The sequence below is a fragment of the Lissotriton vulgaris genome, chromosome 4_1 (genome assembly GCF_964263255.1).
Source record: "Lissotriton vulgaris chromosome 4_1, aLisVul1.2, whole genome shotgun sequence".
Taxonomy (NCBI): domain Eukaryota; kingdom Metazoa; phylum Chordata; class Amphibia; order Caudata; family Salamandridae; genus Lissotriton; species Lissotriton vulgaris.
Window position 1 is genome coordinate 117,931,988 of NC_141691.1, and position 27,096 is coordinate 117,959,083.

General features: G+C 44.6%; 1 protein-coding gene across 2 annotated transcripts in view; it reads left to right on the forward strand.

Moving 5' to 3' along the window:
- LOC147718446 (rho GTPase-activating protein 20-like) overlaps positions 1 to 27,096 on the forward strand; it is a 489,762-nt gene that overhangs the window by 263,878 nt on the left and 198,788 nt on the right. For both annotated transcript variants that reach the window (XM_086918365.1, XM_086918366.1), the window contains 2 exons: positions 10,131 to 10,215; positions 24,865 to 24,942. In XM_086918365.1, the coding sequence (XP_086774491.1) occupies positions 10,131 to 10,215; positions 24,865 to 24,942 (163 nt within the window). The remainder of the gene's footprint in view (positions 1 to 10,130; positions 10,216 to 24,864; positions 24,943 to 27,096) is intronic.

A 27,096-nucleotide genomic window follows, 5' to 3' on the forward strand; every position in this document is an offset into this window, starting at 1 on the left:
GATGAATCTTCTGCTGGCGGCACCACAGGCAGAAACGTTTCCATTTTAAACGATAGTCTTATTCGTACTTGGTGCACAAGCCTGTCCTGAAATCCTGAAGAGGGCAGCCTCTCAATAGGAAGAGATGCCCCGATCTGCACATGATGATCCAGGTTGTGCCCAATTGATCCAGGTGCATCGACTGGTGCACATAGAGATGAGTCACACCAGTCAGGTCAGATTTCAAATATGATGAATTGCAAATTTCGCACCTCCCTGGAAAGGAGGCCCAATACCTGGTGGACGTCGAGTTGTGTTGGACTAGACAATTCTGGTCACAAACACAGTGTAGAGTTGCAAAACTCTCTGGAAATGAGGCACCACGTGCGGTGCGCGATGAAACAGGTTGCACCACCCAGTCCGGTCACACAAACTGGCACAAGTTTAGCAAAGTCACATGAGGCTGAATGAGGCACTACTCTGGGTACATCCTCACCTCTGAGGGTTTTCACTGTGAATCGGACACTGCGCGCAAAGAGCATGCAGTCGGTGTGTCACACAAGAGAAACGCATTAGGCAATCTAGTCTCCAGACACAAGTCTTAGGTCCACGTTTACACCACACTGTCAGTTTGGATTTAGTAGCCGAGGTGGGCACTTGAGAGGGCAGATGTCACCATCTACATGGTGTAGGTCCCTCGTGGAGATCGTTGATGTCCCTAAAATTTCAGAGAGAACTGGATGCCCGCCTTTGGGCCTTGGAAAGTACACTTTTCAGCAGGTCCTCAGCTCAGGCCAGTCTCTATTCAGACAGATATCTTCCGTGTGCACAACAGAGTCCTCTGACAATGTGCAGCATTCAGTCTGGGTACACTGGTCGCACGTCCCCACAAGGGTATCTCACCTCTTGCTGAAGGTTGGCACCGTAGTTATACTTAGTTGTGTCTTTGAAGTAATTGGTTTAGGGGGTTTTCCCTTCAAACCACACGTCTCCCCTAAATTGTAGGCCTGTCTGCCATTGGGGCTTCCAATGCAGATCTTAATTTTTAGTGGGGCCATGAGACTCAGTTTCAGAGCCTCTATCTTCAATCCATCACATTCAGCACTCAAATGGCAGAGGCTTGCGGTTCCCGTGGGATGCCCATATTTTATGGCTGATGATTCGATAATGCACAGTTGTTCTCCCCCCAATCCATGTCCACTGGAGCCAGATACCATGGTCCTTGAGACTCTTGGAGCAAATAAATGTTCATATTCTATAAGTGGTGTTTCTAAGGGAGTTATGCCAAATCCCCCTTTACCAATGGAAAGGTTTTGACACTGCTAATCCATTGATATGAAACATCATGAGGCTGCCTCCCTGCAATCCACCATTGCAGTGTGAAGTATTGTCAACCACTTCCCCATATTAAGTTATGGGCGGAGCAGGCCTTAAAGGTAGTGAAAATAAAACATAGGTATTTCTCACTACCTGGATGCACGTGCGCTATTGCGCTCCCCGTCCTGCGATGGCAGGAGGGACACATAGTTTCTAGCACCAATGGTGCCAGTGAGCCTGCCCATGTCTTCACAGCAGACTGGACACAGATTTAACCAATATTTGTGTCTGTGTGGGTGCATTAACCTGTGTTGGAAGGCGGCACACCCAACCACTGGCACCAAAGGTGCGGGTGCGTACTCAAAGTGGCCTACAGTGGCAAACTGCTTATGAGTTTACTCACAATCAATGCCAGTGTGCACCCACCGGTCTGCAGTGACAGATTGGCCCATATTTCGAAACCGTGAATTAGCGACACTTCCCAACACAGATAGGAAGAACGTGTGCACTTTCACGCTGCAAGAACAGGCCAGGCTCATGGCTACGCAGACCATAGCACCTTTGCCTTCCGGACTAGGCGCCTCGGAAGGCACCTGGAAAGAGGTGTTGCAGCGGCCAGGGTGGCTGACTCCCGAACACAGGGGCTCGCGATTTGTTCCCCGGTGCCAGGTTAGCCCAGCACCTTGTGACTCTGGACAAAGCTTGCTTAATCTTCCCAACGGCCCCCAGCGCTGGAACACCTCTACGGAGGTAACTGTGCGCTTTACAAATGCTGGTATTTATATTTAATTTCGCTGCTAGCACCATGGATGCAAGTGTGCAGACTAAGGACTGCACGGGCAGACCTGACCTGGAGGTTAGAACACCGCGAATGCAGGTATACACTCATCAGCCCTCAATGGCAGGCCGGGCACAGATCCAGTGTGCCGTAGGTGTCGGCACATCTTTCAGCCAGCCACAGTAGGCGTGACCCGTATTCGAAGCAGTGTCATGGCTGGCACACACACCCCAGTCTGCTTTAGCAGACCAGCCTGTGTTCCAAAAGGGCACGTCAGAGCATCTTCCTAATCTGTGTAGGGAGGCTCACGCACTTCCCTACAGCCTTGCCAGTGAGAAAGTGCAGTGCGCCCTGAGGCCACTCCAAAAATTCAGTTACTCCCCTGGGGTATTCATTGGGAGAGCCGACCTCTAAGACATGGGAAGCCCCATCGGGGGTTGCTGACTACCCGGGCTGGGAACACCGATATGTGCCTACACCCCCTACAGTTTAACATCTCCGCCCCACCCACCCGGTGCCCATCAGGGCTTCCCTGGGGTGCCCTCCTTATCTGAGATGGCCCACTCAGGGTTGGCCGAGGCATAAGTGATGCCACCCGAGGCAGAGGAGCAACAGCACCCTCCAGGCCTGCCATGGTAGACCCAATGTAGTGTGGACAGCTATCCAGTGGGTGGCACACTCAGAGCTTTGTCCCCCTTCTAGTAAGTGCTGTACCTGCCCTGGGTACGTGGTGTACCTGTTGCAGGGCGCACGGAGGTATGACATAACAAGCATTTACAATGCAATGGTTTTGCCTTTGTTAAAGTTAGAGCTATTGGCATTGCTCATGACATTATTTTGATTTATGTTTTTTAACATAAATAAATGGCATTGTCATTTACAATGCCACTAGCTTTATCTCTCGCAAATTACACACACACAAACACCCACACAGAGCCCCCCCCACACACACACACACACAAAGCCCCCCCCCCACACACACACCCACACAGAGCCCCCCACACACTGCGAGCCCCACCCCACACACTGTGTGCTCGCTGCGAGCCCCCCCGCAGGCAACAGAGGCACGAAAACAGGGTCACAAGCAAGCAACAGGGTCACAAGCAAGCAACAGGGTCCCAAGCAAGCAACAGGGTCACAAGCAGGCAACAGAGGCACGTAAAGAGGGCCACAAGCAGGCAACAGAGGCACGAAAACAGGGTCCCAAGCAGGCAACAGTGGCACGAAAACAGGGTCCCAAGCAGGCAACCGAGGCACGAAAACAGGGTCACAAGCAAGCAACAGGGTCACAAGCAAGCAACAGGGTCCCAAGCAGGCAACAGTGGCACAAAAACAGGGTCCCAAGCAGGCAACAGTGGCACAAAAACAGGGTCCCAAGCAGGCAACAGAGGCACGAAAACAGGGTCCCAAGCAGGCAACAGAGGCACGTAAAGAGGGCCCCAAGCAGGCAACAGAGGCACGTAAAGAGGGCCACAAGCAGGCAACAGAGGCACGTAAACAGGGTCACAAGCAGGCAACAGAGGCACGAAAACAGGGTCACAAGCAGGCAACAGAGGCACAAAAACAGGGTCACAAGCAGGCAACAGAGGCACGAAAACAGGGTCACAAGCAGGCAACAGAGGCACGAAAACAGGGTCACAAGCAAGCAACAGGGTCACAAGCAAGCAACAGGGTCACAAGCAAGCAACAGGGTCACAAGCAGGCAACAGAGGTACGTAAAGAGGGCCACAAGCAGGCAACAAAGGCACGAAAACAGGGTCCCAAGCAGGCAACAGTGGCACGAAAACAGGGTCCCAAGCAGGCAACAGAGGCACAAGCAGGCAACAGAGGCACAAGCAGGCAACAGAGGCACGAACACAGGGTCACAAGCAGGCAACAGAGGCACGAAAACAGGGTCCCAAGCAGGCAACAGAGGCACAAGCAGGCAACAGAGGCACGAAAACAGGGTCACAAGCAGGCAACAGAGGCACGTAAAGAGGGCCACAAGCAGGCAACAGAGGCACGAAAACAGGGTCACAAGCAGGCAACAGGCGGATCACTTATAACAAACCAACTCTCCCCTTTTTTCCCGAACTATCCACCACTTCTTGCTATACGCTATTTCAGGCCCCTCATTCTCACGGTCTCTGAACCCCACACTTTTCCCAGTGTTGAGTTGAACATTTCTTCCTCCCATGTACTGCAGAGAGAGATAGCGACACAGGGAGGGGGAGCAGATTAGGGGAGATAGTGACAGAAGGAGGGAGAGTAGCACAGGGGGAGATAATGGCAAAGGGAGGGAGAGTAGTGCAGCAGGAGATTGCGACACAGGGAGGAATAGCAGCGCAGGAGGAGATAGTGACACAGGGAGGGAGAGCAGCGCAAGGGGAGATAGCGACAGGGAGGGAGCCGAGAGTAGCACAGGGGGAGATCGTAGACGTGGCCTGGTGATGGCAGACATACCACTTCGGACTCCAGCAGCCAGGTGCCAACCAGTGCCTCAGTGCCACACCCTGCGAATCACTTACTGCCTCCCCGTGCATTAAAGCAATGCGCAGTACAATGCTCTAATATAAATGTCCAAATAAAACATAAAATAAAAAAGGCATCATATTTTAAAGAGTAAAACACCCACAACTCACGTGAACAGACGAGTCTCTCAGACAACCCACGCACAGCACAAGCAGGGCACAGGCATACACAACACACAACAGCACTTACAGGCCCACACGACTCTCAAACACACAGACAGTGCAACACTCGCAGAACATAGACAGACACCACAAAGAACAGCACACCCCACAGACCCACATACAGGACCATCAATATATACACGTAGGAAACAGGACATAGACAAAAAACAGCACAAAACACACACAGACAACCCATCCGATTTAGAGGTAGCATATACAGACACAACACAACGAGATGCACACTAGACACACAAATCAGCAACATGATACAGACCCCTGGTGTACAATTCAGATTTACACAAAACAGAACACACGTAATGCAAAACGCTGGGTGGCACAAAGCTTGTTTCCACAGACACCACTGATGCTGAGACCCCGCCCCCACCCCTTCCCCACCTGGCAGCCTCCATGGTAGGTTCCAGCAGTGCTGGGTGGCACGTGGCTTGTTCCCACAGTCACCGTTGGTGCTCACAGAAGCCCCCTGCCCGCCTCATGTGGTAGGTTCCACCAGTGCTTGGTGGCACAAGGCTTGTTACCACAGACACCGCTGCTGCTCAGAGAAGCCCCCCCCCCAACCTACCTCATGTGGTAGGTTCCAACAGTATTGTGTGGCACCAGGCTTGCTACAACAGACACGCTGCTGCTCAGAAAGCACCCCCCCCTCCCCCAACGCGCAGCCTCGGGTGGTAGGTTTCAGCAGTGATGGGTGTCACAAGGCTGGCTACTACAGACACTAACAAGTGGCTGTATCACAGTGTCAGACATCGCTGCCCCATGCACAGGTGATGGTGGCTATAGACGCGCCCTGCGCTGTCATAACAAGAAGCGGAATCTACGTCAGTCACTCGGCTGTGGTACCACGATGCCCAAGGTCACGCGGTGGATCGTCGTAAGTGGCAGCTCACTGGGACTGCTACAGTGAGGGGTGGGCCAAACCGACCCCACCACCGCGGCTAGTGAAGGGGCGAACTGGGCCAGATTTTACCCCTTCTCATAACCACCCCCGGGACGAGAGTTCCGCACATGGTAATCCCGCTTTTATGGGGTTGTGGACGATTTGACGGAAATGGTCCGTGGTCGCTCCTCATCTGCATGGCAGCGGAAGCAGTCACAGCGCAGTGAACTTCCCTAATGGTTGAGGTGAAAGTGCTGTGTCCACTTCCTGTTAGAATGTTCCAGACACTCTTTACCGTAATGTTGCTACACCCCAAGGCTCGAACATTGGCCGAAGATGGGCCGAATCTATTTTGCGGCTAATTCAGCGTTTACGGGTTCCCCGGCAGGCGCAGCATGCACCCCCCTCTTGAATTGCCACCCCCTACCCGACTCGGGGATGCGCTCTCGAAACGTAGTACTTAACACCATCTTTACAATAGCTCGCTCATTGAAAAAGCTTCCCGGTGCCTCCCACGCATCTCCCCAAATGCCCAGAAGGTGGCAGCAGAGGCTTGTCTGGTTTCTTCTTTCCGGCTGAAGCGGGGGCTCCCATCCCCCCAAACAGTTCCAATAACGCACAAAAAGGAATAACACGCGGTTAAGGACTTGTCTTTTCCCACAGCAGATCAGCCGCAGCAGATTCTAATAAGTACAGATGAAGAGGGACCCGCGCCGGCAGCCACCTGGAAGGGACCCCGTCATGGCCGCCGAGGGCATCGCGCTTTCTGGCCGTAAAACTCGAAGCGGAGGCGGCGGGTACAAAGTTACACAAACACCTCCCTACCTGAGCCCGCCGCTCAACACCTGCAAGAGACAACAGGTCAACTAGGATTATAACAGTTGAACTTGTATAGCGCGCTATATTCCTCCCGCGAGTTGAGGCACTACAGAGCTCCATAATGGACCCAGCGAGAACCAAATACATCCTAGCCTTTGTCCTAAAGATTGTATACAGGCCCCTGCAACAGGTGCATTAACTCAATGAGCTGTCACACAGACGATGAGCTCATGGCTAATGTCACTAAAAAGTTAGAAGGTGAATAGGTTTTAGTCAAGGGCTCTCGTATTAGCCAGCATAAAATAGTAATTTGTTTTTTTTCTGTATAGCGCCTGCTAGAACAGCCGTACATCATTGCAACGCGGCACATCAGTGCGTTGAATGAAGAGGTACTGTTCGGTACTGAGGACCTGCATTTCTTTCATTTAAAAAGAACAGTTCCTGCACTTCTCAGCAATGCATGAACTCGCAGACTTTACCCTTCAGACCTGCCTTGGGTCTGTCACTTGAGGTATACCACAGTTCACATTCCATTGAGATATTCGTCCAAATTTCAACTAAAATTCCAGCGCTCAGTTGTACACTTTTACAATTGCCCTATCTACACGAACTCCCACCTTGCTACCGTCACATGCCCCTCCCCCAATTTCAATCGGCGTTTTAAAAATGCAAATTATTTTTTATTTAATGATCGTTTGAGTTCTTCGAAAACAGGAGGGGAAAGAACAAAGCCACGCATTTTAGGGAGAGATAGTCACTGGCTCGGTACAGGGGGAGGAGAGACGCAGAAGTGCCGGCAATGCCGGAACAGATTCGGGGGCGTTCCCGGCTTTCGCCTGACGTCGCGTGACGTCGGCAAAAGCCAAAGAATGTCGGGAACGCCCCCGTGTCTGGTCCGGCATTGACGGACAGGCCCCTCATCCAATGGCTAGGCTCCATTTACGGAGCCAGCCAATGAATGACGAGGGCCGAGCCAAAGCACACTACAGTTCTCATCAGGTTTTCGCCTGCGCCGAAAAAGATGCGCAGAGCGCATCTTTTTGGCGAGGCAAAACCTAAAAACCCCATTGTATCCTCACCACGAGCCCAATGTGGGTGCGCACATCTTCCCTCTGACGTCCAGGAGGAAGATGCTTAGTCTCCTAAGGTTATGCAGAGAGTGTCGGCAAAGAAAAGTACCTTTTGGGAAAATTTCTCGTAAGGAGGCCATGTCCAACACCCGTTTATTTATATCCCAGCCAACACGAAAAAAAATGTCGGCATCTTAAAGGGCCATACGGCCAATGATTTCATTATACAGCTCAAAATCCAAAGAGGCGTCATCAAAAAAAGGGACGTTCTATTGTTGGTTATTGACAGCAAAGCAGAACTGGACAGTTTTTTTTCTCTACATGGGATGGCATCTTTAACTGTGCATGGTATACCCATATGCAGACAGTAAACCAATGGCTCGTTCATTAACATGCCTTTCATTTAGGGGGGTGTTTTGAGCTTGGATAATTATATGTGTTAAAGGAATGTGAAAAGTAGCACCGTTTTTCTCCACAAACTCTAGGAAATTTGTCTCGAAACTTTGGAAGATTTTACACCGTCACTTTTTGGAGGGAAATGTATTTTTTGTGGGATAATGCTATCAAAAAATGTTTGGGATAAAGAAACAATTCGTAAAAAAATCCTTCAACAAGGGAAATTTACAATCTTTGCAGCATTTGGAAAGTGTCAACTTTGTATATGTTGCATAGGTGACATTTTTATTTCAGCCACGTCTAATAAACAATGTTGTCCTCAAACTAAATTGTGACAAGATCGTACCAAGTCCTCACTCTTACAAACGATGATCGATAATCCGTGTGTGTTTTTGGCTCCTTTCAAATGCTTTTCAGAGAGTATAGGCTCAGGCAGGATGGAAAAGGGAATTGACAGCACAGGTCGGATCTACATTGAAATTTGATTTGTATCTGCCGAGCTGTTTCATCTCATCCCTCATATGGACCGTGCTTTTTCTTGGAGAACAATTTTTGAGGCCCAATTTAGCTGCAAAATTTGGGTGTGCAAAATTATAATCCCAGAAGCCAAGTTTTGCGTAGATCACAAAGGTTCACAGCTGCCCTAAATTTCAAAGTGTAACGACCCTTTGCAAAATTCACTCGTGAGCAAAATTTCCCAGGCAGAATCATTTTACTGAAATGTGTTTCCCCCAAACACTTTTTTCCTTAGAACCCTCTTATAATGTTTGTGGTTTGCTAGTGTCTCTCTCCCAGGAAATATACGTTTTCCAGAATTAACTAAAAGACTAATATGTTCAGTGACACTGACACACAAATCAGCTTGAATGAACTCTCATTTATTCAATGGCTTTGCTCAATGAACAGAACGGATTATCAACTATCAATTATCAACGGAAGCATCTATGCAGGAGCAGGACTGGAAGGTGTTTGCCGTCTCCTGCACACCTGCAGGTCTGCCTAGACGCCCCAACCTCCTTCACTTGACAACCACACGCTCCAGTGGTGTCCGCTCATGTTATGTTATGTTAACTTATCATCTAAGAAGGTATCCAGGTGCTTGCACATCGGTAGACGAGTTTCAAACTGATGAACACATAACATAAGCACCACATAGACCACTCAGGAAAGGAGTAACGCTGTATGAAATAGCATAAAAAATGAAAACTGCAAATTACATGTATTTTAAAAAAAAATACATTTTGAGGTATTTTGAGTGAAATTGAATTCAAGAGCATCTCTTGCGTTCAAAAGTCATTTGAGATACTGGCAGATTTCGGTTTAAAGAGCAAATGTATTCCTCATCACATGTTTTGCTTCAGCCAGCCCTCCATAAGAGACATTTTCTGCTCCACCCAGCTCCCACAACAAAGAAATATGCAGAATTTGCTGATCGTGTAAATTCCTTGAAAAGACCATGCTCTAAAGTGGATCTATTGTGATATGTAAGTCATTTGCCAAATAAATCAGTGAATAATTCATTCTAACTCCAGCCATGAAGGATCCCCATACTTTGAGACAGGTACCATTCACAGTACTTCTGATACATAGAGCACAGGCATGAGCTAGCTGTCGAAATAAGGCGCATTAAAAAGTGGTTACTGAAAACTGTAAATACGTATACTGGTAGAAAGATGAAACGCATTCCAGGAAGGTCACTGTTTTGGTCTGAGATAGTCAGTGATCAAGTATTTGCTTTTGACTGTACGTTCGTTTGCGTCTATTAGCGGAAATGCCGCACTCTGGGGGCAAATCAGGCCTCAGGAAGGACCACTCCTTCTGCTCATTGTAAGACTTTCTCCTCTAAAAATAGTATTTTTATTTACAAGATCGTCCCAACCAGATAATCAAGGAATTTAAAATGCTCGCCCCACCCATTTGGTGGGAGGGGAGAAATCAGACCCGAGAGATGGCCTCAGAAATTGCGGACCTGCAGTCTTTGCAGAGCAGCGTTTGCTTGACAGAGCAATGGCGCGGCGCGCGCGCTGCAAGACTTCCGGTGAGGCCCCGTGGCGCGTCATGGCCACTTCCTGCATTTCCTGAACTCCTGTCTCCAGACATTAATTCCCTGGAAGGTCTTGTGCTGTGAATGTTAAAATATTCCGGTGTTTCCCTGTTGAGTTTTTTTAACCTATGTTCCTATTATTTGCCTGGTGCTCGTGCAGGCAGATCAGTGAGAAGAAGCGAGAAGAGGATCCGCAGATACTGCCCTTGAACGTGCTGTCCCCGGAGGCGGACGACTACACGTCTGTAAGTAACCTCGCCTGTCCACCACAGACCCCACTGGGAGTCTCTATGCCGTGCTATATTTCTGTCAGGCTGCCGCTCCTCTATCCGTATTCTGTACCCTTTTCCTTAGTACTTTTAAAATACATATTTAATCTGTTTTCCTATTTCAAGAATATTCTGTCTACCTGTCTTTTCACTTGAGTCTGCATCTATAAGCGTCTGTTGTTGGGATTGCCTGTATCCACCTGTTTTAGCAATCAAGCCTACGTATTGCCCAGTCGGAATACATATATATTCATCAATACCTCTACAGCCAACAGTGCTTCGCCATCAGCATATATTAATGCTGCATATCTAACACCATACAGTAATATACCTGTGTCAAAATGCTTACCTGTTTACCCTCGTAACTCTGTGTCAGCTAATCAGCGAAAGTAAGGTATCTACCTATCTGCAATCAGGACTTGCATTTCGGCCACATTTTTCATCTATTCATATTTATTGTCGGTGTAACTGATTCTCTGCCTATTAAAATAGTTTTTTAACTGTCTGTCTCACTGTCTTTCTGTCTAGCTATTTGTCTTTCTGTTTAGCTATCTGTCTTTCAGTCTGCTTGTCTGTTAAGCTGTCTCATGGCCCGCCTACGTTTCTACCTCATTCTCTGTCTGTCTACTTGTCCATCCGATTTACTATTTGTCTGCCTGACTTAGTGCCTACCTCCTTGGCTGCAAGCCTCCTTGTTTGCCAGACTGTATGTATGTTAATCAGTCTCCCTGCCCCTCTTTATCCCATGCTTTTTTAACGTTTCCACGCAACTTAATTTGATAGCCAAGGAAGGGAGGAATTGCAGAGAAGGTTATACTAGGGTTGATAACTTTCCTAGCTGACCGATCCATTCTCCGAGATGGTCCCATTGGGCTTTCTCTGGTGTGTCACAAGGCTCTTTCGTTCATCTCACAAGCAGCCTTGATCACCCTTTTGTGGATATGATTTCTTTCCAAATGTGGACAACATCGAAGTCTTCTTGTCTACGTTCATGCCTAGTTAGCGTAATCCAAATGTGTACCTTAACAGAAATGGAAAGAGACTTCGAGATAGCACTACATATGATCTAAGATCTTCTGGGGCCCTAGCAAGACTCCCATCAATTAAAGAATTGATTGGCACTAAGTGAAGCCTTTTTGTGTGTCTTGGGTCATATGTTGTGCATCTTCACCTGAACCTCGTGCAGAACATGCACCCTCTTCTTCTTGTGATCTGAGGTCCCAATCACAGAAGCGACACAAGTGGAACATCTCATACCTTGAGACGACACCGTACCTTTTACGGTGACACCAGCACCTGAAGTGCCCGTCAGCAAGTCCGGCACTAGAATTAGAGCCTGTATCTCCGCAGTGGAGGTACCCTGAGGTGAAGTCTGTAACTACAGCACCCAGAATGCATTAGGTTGTTAGTGAACAGCCAGGGCTGAAGCACCATGTATTTGGTGAAAAGCAGACCACTTGTAACCTTACAGATGACCTTTGTTAACATTTGCCCGCTACTTAGGAAAACTCTACCACTCTGCTTAATTTCTAGGGACCCAAGTTTTGTGAGCACATGAGGAACTCCTACTTGCAAAAGACTAATATGGAGGAAGTTCCCAGCTCCTGCTTGTAGGAATTTCTGTAAATCATAAGGGCGCAAATTTACAGTGCTTAGATTTGCGTGTTTATTTTGAAGTATGCCAACGGTATAAACATTATTATTAGTGCCTTCTGCGGATTCATGATTTAACACAATATTCCAAAGACACTGCCAATAAGAGCTCCACATAATGCATCAGCTCGTAAAATGATAGTCCCGTATTGTAATCCAGATCTTATTGAGGGGAATCTTGGCCGTAATTACCACCACTTCTGGAACACACTTACCCAGGGTTGTACTGTTTGTGAAACTTAGTGTGCTGTGCTCCTTGCCTTAGGGTACTAAGTAATTACCAGTTGAATATTTTATGTATTTCAAATGCTTAAACATTTTTTTTTTATTATTCTTTTTATTAAACATCGACAAAATCCACCATTGACATTCACGAGCTAGGAACCATACAAAGTCTAGGATTTCAATATGTAATACCATAAATCAAGTCACAGTTTGAAGTTTGAAATAAATCAGGGGGTCTCGAGCGTCTCATTCATGCATTGGAGTATGTGGACTACAGATATCCCATCTGTAATGATTCCATGGTCCCCACACTTTATTCGATTTCCCAGGGCACCCCCTTGCAATATAAACTGATTTCTCCCTGAACATGCACCATTCTAGGCTCTCCTCCCACTTCCCCAATGTTGGTGTCTGGCAGGCTTCCCAGTGCTGCGCCATATTCCTCTTCACAATAATTATTGCCAGAGTTGCCTATTGTGTGGTGTAGGAGGTGAGGTCCGTAGGCTTCCAAATATTTAGGAGGCATCTGCGGGCCTCCAGTTGCGGATCAATAGACAGAACTTCTCGTAAAGTATGGTGTATGTCCTGCCAATACGACTGTATGTGTACACATTCCCATTGGATATGCATGAATGTGCCGATCTCCCCACACCCCCGTCTGCACTCCCCAGTTTCTGCTCAACCCATACGTACCAAGCCCGGCCCTGTGAAATAAATCCTGTGCAGAATTTTGAGTTGCACTAAACGTAGCCTTGCCTGGACCGCCACATTTCTCGGGGAGGAGACCACCTCCTGCCAGTCTTCCTCATCCAATTGTAGGCCGTCTCCGATCCATTTCTCCTTTGGTGATTGTAATGGATTTTCCATATCATTAACCAATTTTTTGTAGATCAGGCAGATGGTTTTCTCAGGGAGGTCGCCATTGAGTATCCTGTCCTCCAGGGGGGAGGCCTTTGGAAGGGGGGACTTGCTCGGCACATGAGTGCGCAAGGCATGCCAGACTTGAAGATACCGAAAATATTCAGTATCTGCCAGGCGGTACTGCTGTTGGAGGGAAACAAAGGGAAGAATTGTCTCCTTACCCCATTTGTCCTTGATTTGTGAGAGTCCAATTAGGTCACATTTATCAAAGCCCTTGGATTGCCACAGGCTTCCCAGCCGCTCCGAGTTCCACAGTGGAGTTGCCTGGGTAAGTCTGCAGTCCCATCCCAACTGTTTGTTAGCCGCATGCCAAACATGGACCGAATTTGCACTCGGTCCTGTGAGGGGGTACCTGCGGGGCCTGGCATAGAGCACTCTGGTATATCCACCCCCCGGGAGAAGCCATTTGTTCATGGAATATCCGGGGTCATCCGGTCGACCATAGATCGCCTGGTTAATAGCTGTTAAATGGGATGCCCAATAATACTTTTTAATATCCGGGAGACTGATGCCCCCATCATACCAATTTAGAGTCAATTTGGTTAGGGCTATGCGGGGCTTACTGTCCCATAAGTGGTCTCTTTGAAGATTTTCAATTTCTTTGAAATAAGAAGGGGGAATCGGATCCATTGAGTTTTGAAGGACGTATAGGAAGCGAGGCAGAGCCATCATTTTGAAGAGGCCCGCTTTCCCTGACAATGAGAGGGGAAGAGATTTCCAACGCTTGACATCACTTTTTAACCTCTGAATAGGTGGCCCCAGGTTGCGAGCAAAGCGGAACTCTTGAGTTCTGCGTGATGAAACGCTGAGATAGCGAAAGCCGTCCAACACTATCTGTAATGGGCAGCCCCCCGGGAGGTGAGGTGGTTCTCCTTGTAGAACGTATACCACAGATTTTGACCAGTTTATGGTGAATCCGGGGTATCTCCCAAACACCACAGGAATGTCCAGAAGGCCAATCAAGGAGGTCCTTGGGGAGGTCAGGTACAACAGAACATCGTCTGCGTATAACAATATCTTGTCTTCCCAACCCGGGGACCACTGCATCCAGTGAATCACCTGATCTCTAAGAATCAATGCCGCCAGTAGCTCCAGAACTAGAGCGAAAAGGTGTATTTCACATTTTTAAATAGTGCAACTCTACCTAAGAAAGATGTCAAGAGGCTTCGGATAGGGAATAATGGGAAGGGATTCGGATCTCCAATATTGCAGTGACCAGAATCTTTTCACAATAACATGTGAGACAAAGAACAATACTTTATAACTTACATTAAATTCAGCATAAGATGAAGAGTTGAAACATCCAGGTGGAATCAGTGTTATCTTAGAGGGCAGAAATAGGAGCAAAGGCAGTTAGTTGATGAGAGAGGCAGGGAAGGAGGAAGAGAAAGAGGCAGTGCTTTGCGATGAGTTGAGTAGAAGAGAATAGTGGGGTTCAGAAGGAAAATGGGAATGGGGCAAAAGGGTCTAGATAGAGGTTAAAAAGGTATTGCGGAATTGAAGTTGGTCTTCATTTAGGGAGTTCCAGAAAGACGGAGCTGCAACAGGTCTGGGCAGCAGGTGTGTGGGATTTGAGCTTCTTTATTTTAAATCTGAATATCTCTCTGTCTGCGCCTTTTAGCTTCCCTGGAAGTTTTGAGGCACTGACACTTGCATGTATATACATTTGAATGTGATATAACAAGTTTGAATTTAATTAATCTGGCTTTCACTGGAAGCCAGTGGAAGACACAAGAAATAGGTGTGATGTGGTCGAATTTCTTGGCTTCATACATTAGTCTTGCAGCAGAGTTCATCAAAGGTTTCAGGGCAGCCAAGCTGGACTGAGGGTGACTGTTAGAGGTGTTAGAAATGAGTAGCCCTAATCCAGTTGTGCAATAAAAGGACTTTGAATATATCCAACTAGAAGTACCTGCACACCTCCGAGAGTGAGAGCCTGTGATATGTAAATATTTACATACTAGATGGCATCTTTGTTTATTCTGGGTACAGTGTCATTGTAAACAAATTGTCACAATCATTTAAATGTCATAGTGGTAAAAGCTTATTTTATAGTACTCTTTCTATCACACTTTTGTCATTTCTAATCACTGTAAATATTTTATTTAACGATTATCCAGTTTAAAAAAGACTTTGGAAGGATGGATGGTTTAATTGGTAGTTCATTTCCAAGGACATATAATGTAGGTTGCAATCACTGCTTACTACATTTACTCAGATCTCAATTTGTGCCAGTGTAGGCAGGCAGTGAGCCCCAGTACTCATTTGTTGGGTGGACTTTGAACCTCAGCAAAAGAGAAAGCTAGAAAAGGGAGAAAAAGAGGGAAGAGACAAGTAGGAGAACTGACAAAAAATTACAACTTTTAGATTCTGTATATCTGAACTTGCCCGTGTGTCTATTCTAAAGATCTAGCATGAGTCCCTCTTGAACATCCCAAGAACCATCATTTGTCAAGTGGGGTAGAGTTCATACCTTGCCTAATTATAATTCTAAATTTCCTCTTAGCCTAAACCTAACCTTAACCATGACTATCTATATCACTGACCCCCTACCCTGCCCTATTAAGAACTCTCACCATTTCCCACACACTTCTACCTTTATGTCTATTGTCTCATTTGTTTCCATTCCAAAAGAAACATTTTTGCAGTATTATTTTTTCCTCTTGGGACCTAAATATAAAATGTGTTATACCTTACTTTCTTAATAGTGATTTCGTCTTTTGGTATTAATCTAAACAACGTTTCCTTACGGTAACACAATCCCTCTTGGATATAACTTACCTTAGAATGTTAGCAGGGAACTGCTCAGCAGCTCTACCTGGTACTTGTGTTGCATGGTTTAACAGTATGTGTTTTGCTTTTTTCAATGCGCAAACAGCAGAAAGGACATTATGTCAACAGACGTTTAATATTCTATAGGGTAGGTGTTTTAAAGTTATGCTTCCTTAATCCTAACTTCAACTCAGGAGAGCACCAGATGATGACTCTATAAAGGGGTAGCCAATGAAAAGAAAGTATCCTGGTCGCTGTGCCCAGTCTTTCACAACCAACAGATGGTAACAGGAATTATGTGCCAAGAGACCTCCCCCTGTGGTTGTGAAAGTAGAATAAAATGGCACCAAAGCTACACCTTAGCTAATTATGTCTCAGAACCTGGCACACAGTCTATATTATAAATGTTGGTTGACACACTTTGCCATCTTGGCCCTTTGGCTCGATGCTCATAGTGCACGGTCATCACTCATTGAGCCAGATGTACGACAAGATTTACCATGCGCAAACGGGTTTGCGACCCGTTTGCGCATGCTAAATCTGATAGGGCCATGTACAAACACTATTTTGCGAATCGCAAATAATTGGCGACTCGCAAAATAGTGTTTTGCGACTTGCTATTAGGAAGGGGCGTTCCCTTCCTAATAGCGACTCACAAGCCATGTACGAATGTTTTGCAACCGTAATTGCGGTTGCAAAACACTCACTAGTTACCGCCCGATACACTAGGGTGGTCAGTCAGTCAGTCAGAAAATCTTTATTCGGCTGTGACCAGCCATAAAAGAGTACATCTCAGAAATAACACATTTTGTAATAAAACACAAAAAAATGAATAAAATTCCATTATCAAATAGGAGTTCCATAGAATAGAGGAGCAACTGCGAGCGTGGCACGTATCAGCAGCACATTCCATGTTAAAATTTCAACATTAATCACTATGAGAAAAAAAAAATACATAAAAAGTCATTTTCCAACAATGGTTCGTAGCCGAATTGCGGACGTAATATATTTATAAATCATTAGGCAAATAAATTCATCTTTTAAAAGCTGAAGATAATGCAGAGCGGCCCCACATTTTCTTATCTTTAGGAATTTTAAAAGTGATATTAAAAAAGCACGTCTTTTATTAATGTACAGTTTACAGAAAAACATAAAGTGCAATGTGCTCTGGACAGATTCTGATTCACAGGGGCATAAATCCAGTTTAGCATCAGAAAACACTTTGCGAGGATATGAAACCAAAAGATGAGAAATGCCAAATCTGAACCTAATAAGATAATACAATTTAGCATGGCTAAGGTAAAAGGATAGATAAAGCTCCGTGCCTGGAGAACAGACTAAAAGTGAGTGGTCAACATTACCTTTTTTCGTTATTTCCTGTGTACCTCTCGTCAAATAGGAGTGAGCTAAAAAGACCCCTTTCAGCTTTGCCCTTGATATTTTGGCAATACTTCCAGGGTTGTTGAAACAATCCGACAAACCCAGGATCTCCAATTGAGCCTTAACGTAAGAGATCCATGGGATTTTACTCGCACATTCCAGATTTAAACAGTCTGTAATAACAGCACGGTTCAAAGCCGCTTCTTCCTTCACCCAGATATCATGCCACAATAACAAAGGGGGCTAAATGTATGCAAAAGTACAGTGGAATCACACCAAGTTCGCTTTGACAAATGGTAGCAGCAGTGCTTTTTCGCACACTCTGCAAACGTTTCAAAAACGTATCCTCGACTCTCTGCAGGCATTCGACGTCACAGGAACCCCAACTCCTGCACCATACAGGGTGACAGCACATGTACGTGCTTTATAAATTTCAGTCATTACCTTGATGGGTCGAGAGCCTAGTTTTTTTGTGAACCTGAAGATTGCCTCCAGGTTTTGGTTAAAACCCCTGATCCTTGCCTCTAATAAGTGAGACCAAGTATTTTTTGATTCAAAAAGAATTCCTAAATAAGAGAAGGTGGGCACATAAAGCAGTCTCTCATTGTCTATAAAAACATATCTTTAAAATTGCGGGGGATTTACCCTCGACCATAATATGAGATTTAGCTACATTTGTCATCAGGCCAAGGCCATCCATAAACTTGTTAAAACTTGTTAAAAGCCTTTGCAACCCCACCCCAGTTCTGGATATTAAAACACAATTGTCTGCATATAATAGCGCTGGTAACGACCTACGGCCTATCTGGGGAGCGTTCAAATTCCCATTTTTAATGTGGCTCTCCAGGTCGTTTATATACAGACAAAAATCAAAATGGGGCGAGAACACAGCCCTGACGTATCCCGCGTTTCATTTCAATTGGGGCAGTAAGTTCCCCTCCTGCTCCATAACGCACCCTCCCCGTGCATAGCATAGCTGCTAAAAAATGCACAATGGCGAGTTCAATGCCCATTTGCAGCTTCTTCTTCCACAGCCTCTCTCTCTGCACCCAGTCAAAGGCAGATGTCAAGTCCATGAACCCTAAAAAAAGGGACCCAAGCTTGGCCAGGGTATATTTACCTTCTACTGGTGCAGATTGAGGCACTGTTCAACGGTACAGAGGCCTCTCCTGAAACCATATTGAATATCCGAAAACTTGCCGGTTTCCAATACTCAATCCTCCAGCCTTTCGAGAATAACTCTACCCATAATTTAACAGGTACAGTCAATTAAGGATATTGGCCGGTAACTTTTGGGATTCGCCCTATCACCTTTTTAGGTCTTGCGTCTAGCGAAAGACCTATTGTTGCCGACTTGCCGGGAATGTTGGACAGGGGAAGGGCACGCGCTTTCCCTCGGCGATTTCACCTCGTGGGCGCGCACGCCCAGCCCAGCGCCGTGCACATCTCCTGTCTCACATTCACAGTAAGTCAACCTCTCGCCATTCTCAATCGCGTGGACACACAGCCACACTCACGCATGCGCACACACACACACATACACCCACGCAGGCACAATGCATCAGGATGCACTCACACAGATACACAGCCCCATATATACACACGCACAGCTAACAGACACACAGCCACACATATACACACGCACAGCTACACACACGCACACACACAGCTACACCCACACACGCGCATACACCCCCCACACCCCTCCACTCACCGGGCTCTTTTCTCGCTGCGCTGCTACGGGATGTTCTGTAAGTTGGAGAACCTTCCTCGCACCGTTATGCCTTGCCTGCTCTCTCCCGGGAACCCCATCACTCCCGGAATCCCTGCTTTCTTCTGGGCTCCCTCTGCCTCCAAGGTGCCGTTCTCCGGACGGGCTACGGAACTTCGCAGGCTCCTGCCTATCAAAGTAGAGCTCGCCTCTCTCGCCTGCGTTTCACGCCTCGTTATTAGTCAGTGCTTGTTTAGTTGAGCCACTAAATTAGAATGCCATGGTAAATAACGTAGTACTCATTACTAGATATTACATATCCTTCAAATAATAAGAACTCTCGTCTTGTCTTCAGAGGATACCTTCAAATGTGCCTCCTGGAGGTCGGCTGCTGCTCAGGGAAGGTGGTCCTTATGGCCTCTGCTAACAATTCAAATAGGGTTCGAATTTTTACCTGCTTTGAAATCTACTACCGAGGAGATTTAATATGTACAGCTTGAATTATAATAGTATATCGCAAGGAATGTAATAGTTTTCTACGATTGTGCGACACATGTCTAGTTGCATCTAAATTGCATGAATACAGTGGTCATGTTAGAAAACGGGTGGGAGAATTGTTTGCTTTAATGTGTCTATTGTCTGTGATAAGAGGTTCTGGGCACCGATGTACATGTAATTTCAGTAAGAAAAATAGTGAGTTACAGACCAAGAGATGCAAGGTAAAAAAAGAATTTGAGCTAAACTTTGGTGATTCTCTCACGGATGTAGGTTCATTTAAATTATTTAACTTGGTTACAGTTTATTTTATAAAGAAAGTCTTTATGTCTTTGTCGAAGTGTTACTGCATTTTTCGCAAACAATACCTCTCATTGATGTGGCACCTTGTTTACCTTTATCCAATGTGACTGTACTAACAAGCATCTGCAATGCAATAGGTCTCGCATTTACACAAGTTTGAGCTATTGGCATTGTAAATAACAATGCCTTTTTTATGTTTTGGTTTTTGAAACATAAATAAAAGGCATTGCCAATTGCAATGCCAATAGCTTGAACTCGCGTAAATGCGAGACCTATTGCATTGCAAATGCTTGTTTAAAGATGGGAACTGTTATCATGGATCTCCAAGAGTCAGGGGGTCCCTGAGACGCATAGCAACTCAAAATATTTGAAAGCAGCGGGAGCCACAAGGGAGTATTAGCTAAAAACAGATCCGCTGGGATGCCATCAGGGCCTGAGGCCTTATTCCTCACAGTCTGTGTTAAGGCCCTGTCCACTTCATCTAATGAGTGGGCTGCCAGGGTTGAGGCCTCAAAATTGGTACAAAAATCAGGATCACGACTAGTTTTATAGAGATCTGAAAAATGATCGACCCAGGCATAACTGCCACGTCAATCTTACTACTATTGTTCCCATTGACATAATCCTGGTTAACAGTTTGCCAAAAGAGTTTGGAATCTCTACTTTGACAAGCCACATGGAGTTTTTCCCATGCCTCATGTCTAATTTCTATCTTGCGTTTCTCTAACGTCTGCTTGTATTCGGGGCGTGACTGCTTTACCTCAGCTATGTTTCGGGGTTTTATTTTCAATACCTGAATTAAATTGTTATGACAGAAAGTGCAGTCACTATTTAACAAGTTCTTATTATTCTGTGTTCTAGACTTGATTTGTTTAGTCAATGCAACATTTATGCTCTCTATTATTGACTCAAATGATGTTACCATAACTGAAGGACTTATGGTATCTTCCAGACAATCTAGATTATTTGTTAAAATTTGAGATGAGACCAAATCAGGGTTTATAGTGGACCACTTCCAAAGTAACCCTTTGTTCTTAACATAAGTTAATGGACATAATCTATCTGTAGCAGTTTCTTCATAAGATTGGGTCATCAGCTCTAAGGATAGAGGGTAGTGATCACTATAACACATTTTGTGAATGTTAAAAATCAAGAAGTGAGGTTTAAAATATCCTGAAAGAGCAATAAAATCAATTAGGGTGCCTTGTCACATATATCCTTGTGTATGTAACTAAATCAGTGCCTACAGAATTAATAAGATCCACTGTAAGGTATATAGAATATTTTGACAAAAGTGAATTACAAATATTCCCACAGGGATTGTGATTAAAAGGACAACAACTGCCGGTCGCCCCAGCCACCAGATGGCATGCAGCATGTTTGGACAAAGGACTGAGTTTACAGTTAAAATCGCCTCCCCAAAAGATTACAAAATCTGTATTCAACTCTTCGACATGGGTTGACGAAGAATTATCCAACTCTTTGGCAATACTAATATTTGAGACATTAAAGTTATTATGATAAAAATTTACAATAACCAATGTAAGATTTTTTCCTGAGAGAAATATTAATAATCTGAAAGTGCATTGAATCGATCTTAGTCTTTCCTAGCCAGCCATTCAGTGTTGTTGAGACCAAGGTCAGTAATCCTCCTTTTGCATGACCACCTAAGGAAACGTTTGCTGGTGTATGAATGGAAAAGAAACTATTTATATGTACAATATCTCGCATCCATGTTTCCTGCAGGCATATTATATTTTTGGATAAAGACGGCCCACTCGTTCATTTGTAACTTGCGCAATAAGCCAGCAATATTCCAAAATATGCTTCCATAGGCGGTCTTATTATTGTGGCAAGTAGACCCCTCAAATATGGATGGCAAAGATAGGACATGTCCGTCCAGAGGCGCAAGGTCAATAGATGCCACAGGTGATTCCAAATCACCCTGCAACATAACGTTAAGTGACGGTGGGTTGCTCTCTGGTGGTACATAGGAAGTAATACTAACTGAGTTCGACATAGCAGGAGAGACCAGATTATGCTGACCACGTGCATAAACATGTGACAACTCTTCCTCTAAGTTATCATCCAAACATGTTAAAAAATTCCCTATAACCTCAGGAAAATGAGCAAAATATTTTGGAAAATTAGCGAACTTTTTCGGAAAATTTGCAACATCCGTCTTGGTCATAAAAGAGGATGGCGAGTTGTCCACCCTAATGTCATTTATGCTAAACAATGGATAGGATGGACCTTTTTTAACTTCACACGACTTCAAGCCCATGAAATAAAGTCAATCCACATGATCTAGAGGAGAAAAGCGATTGAAAGTTGGGATAGCAAAAGCAGATGACATATTAACAACTGTGGGTACAGTCCAGGGACCGCTATTTATTAATGACCTATAAAAGTAACCCAATGGTACTGCCTCAATGGGGCCCCTTACATTGTTACTTCTAAGGAGCCTACCCATGAGCCAGTATACCAGGGACTTGTCCCTAAAATTACATTAATACAATCGCCACTTTCCTTCTTTGGCTGTGAGCCCGCCCATTATACATGTTCAATGTTATTTATCTTACAATACAAGTCGTCGCTACATGCCCAATCCGCAGCCTTTGCCAACAAGTATACAGTTTAATTCTTAAGCTGATTCCGATCCTCTTCCTTGTTAATTGGCAGTGGTGGAACATTATTAAGGACAATGACCTAAGGGTAGCTTCGGTTGGGAGGTGAAGTGTTCTTCTATAGTCATATCGATCATCTCCCAAGCTTGCATTGCACTGACTGACTACAACATTAGGCCATCCAGGATCCCTACACCTAGCTGTTAGGTTTGTCCGACCATCACCCAGTGCATGGGACTCTTCTATTTGTGGTTTTGCTTGTTGTAATGCATTCAATGAAGTATTTGTAATACAATTTTTGTTTGCTGATGCCAAATAGGATGGATCACTTTGGGTATGTCCTGATTTAATTTGATGGTAGGATCAGGGTCAGGAACAGAGCTTGGGCCAGGTGTTAACTACAAAACACTAGCACCAATCAATATTTTTAAAGACATATCAATGCTATTTAGCACTCCCATGAGTGGCTCAAGTAGTGATTTATTGGTAACCTCCAATACGTTAGCAAGCTGTGTGGTTGACAAAAAGTCCCCCACGTGCTCAATATTTCTAATACCCTGGCAGTGTTTGAGACTAAAGCCTTTGGTCCTTTCCTTTTAGGGGTTGCCATGGTTTTCTTACGTGTTGCTGGGGGAGATGCATCTTTTTTGTCATTACCACATGCCTTTGTTTTTTTGTACGGAGGAGGGCATAGTGTATTGACAAAACCTCCTTGTTGTGTACTGCTAATGTTGTCTACAGTCCCGGAAATATTAGGCGCTAGGCTCCCCGCATCTTGATTAGAGCTCCCTGGTGCATCGCCCCCAACATTGTGCTCCAACTCTGACACAGTCGCTGTACCACTATGCAAAGCTCTTTGTGTGGCCCCCAGTCTCTCCTCCATGGATTCTATTTAGCTAGTTATCGCCCCCATTGCATTTGTTCGAAAATTTGTAATTGATGATGTCAAAGGACGATCCTTGGCGGAGGGCATGACTGTCTTGCGCTTCCCCATCTCCTTACCTTTTAGGTAGAGTGGGACCAATGCAGGGTCTCTATACCTTTCCTGTGGGGCCAAGGGACCTGGCCCAACCCAGTCTTGTCCTGACGCAGACGGGCCCGCCCAAGGCCGGCGGCCCGAGCACGGCCGTGAGCGTCCTGTGCTGTAGGAGCCCACGAGGTCTTTTAGGGGCACCTCTAGGCGCAAAAAAGCGACGTCGGCGGCAGGGACCACAAAGGCTCCTGGGACAAATAGTCCTTGTCCCCTCTCCCACTGGCAGCAAAAACAGCAGTAACGGGCTTCAAGAGGGTGATAATGCAGTCGCAAATGAGAAGGGGTCCCTACGGACTCCTTCTCCTTTGCAAATGCAGGGGAAAAATGTTTTAAGGGCAGGTAGTGGTTCCAGGGACCACTACCTGCCCTTAAAAAAATGAAACAAAAACGTTTCATTAAAAAAAAAAATGCATCCCGTTTTCCTTTAAGGAAAACGGGATGCATTAAAAAAAACTGCTTTATGTAATAGCAGTCACAGACATGGAGGTCTGCTGAGCCCAGCAGGCCACCATCCCTGGGAGTGCCAGCCATTCCAAATGGGGTCGCAAATTGCTAGTGCCTCATGAATATTGATGAGGCTTGCATTTTGCCTCCCCATTGAGAATCACAATTAGTGTCTCAGACACTGTTGTAGATTTAAAATTGCGACACGCGCATTGCGACTCATAATCGAGCACAATTTGCAAGTCGTAATCTCAAATGGTTGTACATCTGGCCCATAATATCATGAAATCTGAAATGCTGTGAAGCTCCAGACTGGAAATTCGGTGGTGAGACAGTTAATGAGGAATGTTGGTGCAACCCACCCTACCCCTTCCTAAGTCCGGAGTATTTTAGCCCCTGAGGCCAATAAATTGTTGTCTTGTGTACTGGATCTTCCCCTTGCTGAGGACGTGTTACTCATAATTTTCTGAAAAGCTTCCTTTTCGTAATCAAATAGACGCAAACTCTGGGTATTAAGCTGGTGAACATATGACTTTTTTTTTTAATTCGTAGAGAACAAACCTGATAGAAATTCTAGTTAGCCACTTACCATTGGCTTCTGTCGGATTCAATTTATAGTACATGTGTTTTTGCAATACATAATGAATTAAGAAAACTCGAAATGATTCAGTTCCATGTCAGAACCAGTTATTGATGTTTAAAAGAGACTATTGATTTCATTTACAAATCAATGTTTCCTTCATTATCGGAGACTTAATTAGCAGCCCAGTGTCCAAAACACCGTAAGCCAACCCTGGTTCCGGAAGAAATCACCTGGAACAAGTGAAATGAAATTACAACCCAGGTGACTGCAATAAAGCGGTACTGCAAAAAGCTTTACATTAGTAAGGAGTTTTACAGATACTACATGTATGGAAGTGGTGAGTATCAAGTATATGCACGACCAAATATTAGTCAATAATGTTACTGTTCTGAGCCTTTTTTGCAGGGGATAACATAAGACTTCTTCAAGCAAAAAACAAAGTGAGATACTGATTGAAATGTGTCTTCTGCTTTTTTAGAGCACTATGGTCAATGTTTCCAACACTGACTCAGCAGAGAAGATTATCAAAATGGCCGCCCAACAGCTTGGAATTCCAGTAAGTTTCCACTTTGGGTCATGTATCTATCCAATGTCATGTTAAGGTGTCTTCAGGAAGCACTTACTTCAAAAGTGAAAGAATATGACAGTCCTCCAGGTCTTTGTATTCCTGGACACAGTACTGGCTAGTTGCCCTCTCTGTCGTTTTTGATTTTGACCACACGAAAAGCATGCTGCTCGATACTTAAGAGCATCTAGTATTAGTGGAGTGTTTTGCAGCTCCCAGGAGTGGGAGGAGCCAGAGAGACAGAGATAGGGGCTAGGTGTATTTGTATAAAACTAAGGCCTAGAGAACCAGTAAGGAATAACAGTTACATTTATTTACAATCTAGTAGTTTAAAACACCGTTTGCCATGGAACGTTATGACAGTTAAATACGAGTTGCAAGGGGTTTTAGGTTAGGCTTTATGGATGGATATTGTTAAGGGGTAGTACGGGTTTTTAGGGTTCAAAGATGGGTAGTATTAAGAGTAGTAAAGTGATTTTAGGTAAGGTACAAGAATGGATATTCTTTTGGGGTTATTTATATTACATAAATATATAAAAATATATGTATAGAGAACACAAGTGCGATATAATATATATATGTATATATACATACATATATATATTTATATAAAACACTAGCAGCACGACCCGACGATGAATTGCTGACGGCCAGTAGTATATTGTTTTGTAGGATTTCGTTTAGAGAGCATTTCTTATCTGTGACAGGCCTATGAAACACTCCGATTCACAGTGCACTGCTGATGCACTTAAGAGTGCGCGTTCAGTAGTGTGTGAACTCGAGTTTCCCTACTTTATTTTTCCTTGCAATATTATATAGTGCGAACTCGACAACATGGCATGAGCACAATTTACATTACAGAAGAACACATTCTCATTTGTGGTAGGCACAGGGAGACAAAGCAATTTATATATATATATATATATATATATATATATATATATATATATATATATATATATATGTATATATATATATATATATATGTATATATATATACATACAATACGCATCCTTGACCCTTTAAAAAAAGTTGGAAAATGCTGCTCCTGCCAGTACCCAATATGGTGCTAGCCCGGGAGCCAGCAGGGGCCTGGGTGCTCCCCCCATCCACCATGGCTCCAACAAAAGTTGAGCTATGCGTGTGCCGGATGGGCACCAGACACCCACCTCAAATTAAACTGACAACGTGCTCCTGCAGCCCTCAACAAAATTGAGCTGTGGATGTCTCAGATGGGCACTTGATTCAGCTGTGTGAATTAAGTGCCTGCTCCTGTCGGTACTAACTATGGGTGCCAGCTGAGGAACCAGCTGTGGTTGCAGTGGCCCTGGGGCTCCCTTTGTGGCACCCAAAAAAAATGCGAGATGTGGGTGTTACTGGTGGGCATTGGGACATCCACAAGAATTTGTTTTAAAAAATGAGCAATAAATGACAGGGCAGATCTCCTCATTTATTATTCACTACTACAGCAAGAAGCGCCACATAATGCCCTAGGTTTTATATATATATATATATATATATATATATATATATATATTCAACACGAACTGTCCTGTCGCAGAGTCGAAGCCAGGACAGGGCTCCGTTAGTTTGTATTTCACACAAAAAAGTTATTCCAGCACTCCGTTAGTTAGAAGTTTTAGATTAAACCGCCGCCGTGAGAAGGAACCAGTAGGTTCGAAACGCGTAGGCTTGTACTTGTGCACTGAATAAATCTAAAACTTCTAACTAACGGAGTGCTGGAATAACTTTTTTGTGTGAAATATATATATATATATATATATATATATATATATATATATATATATATATATATATATATATATATATATATATATATATATATATATACATATATATATATATATATATATATATATATATATGTATATATACACATATATATATATATATATATATACTCAACGCTAGAGCTTATGCTCTTCAGCTAGAGGGCAAGGCCCCCTTATGGTTTGTTTGATGATTGCATTTATTGTGCTGAAAAATGTTAAAGGAATCACTCATTGGCATGTTGATTGTTTTAGCAAAACTTTATAAATTCTTTTTTACTACAATCACTTTTATTAAATATACATTTGATTAATGTTATTGGTGATTTTTGGACAAAGATTATTGATCTGTTT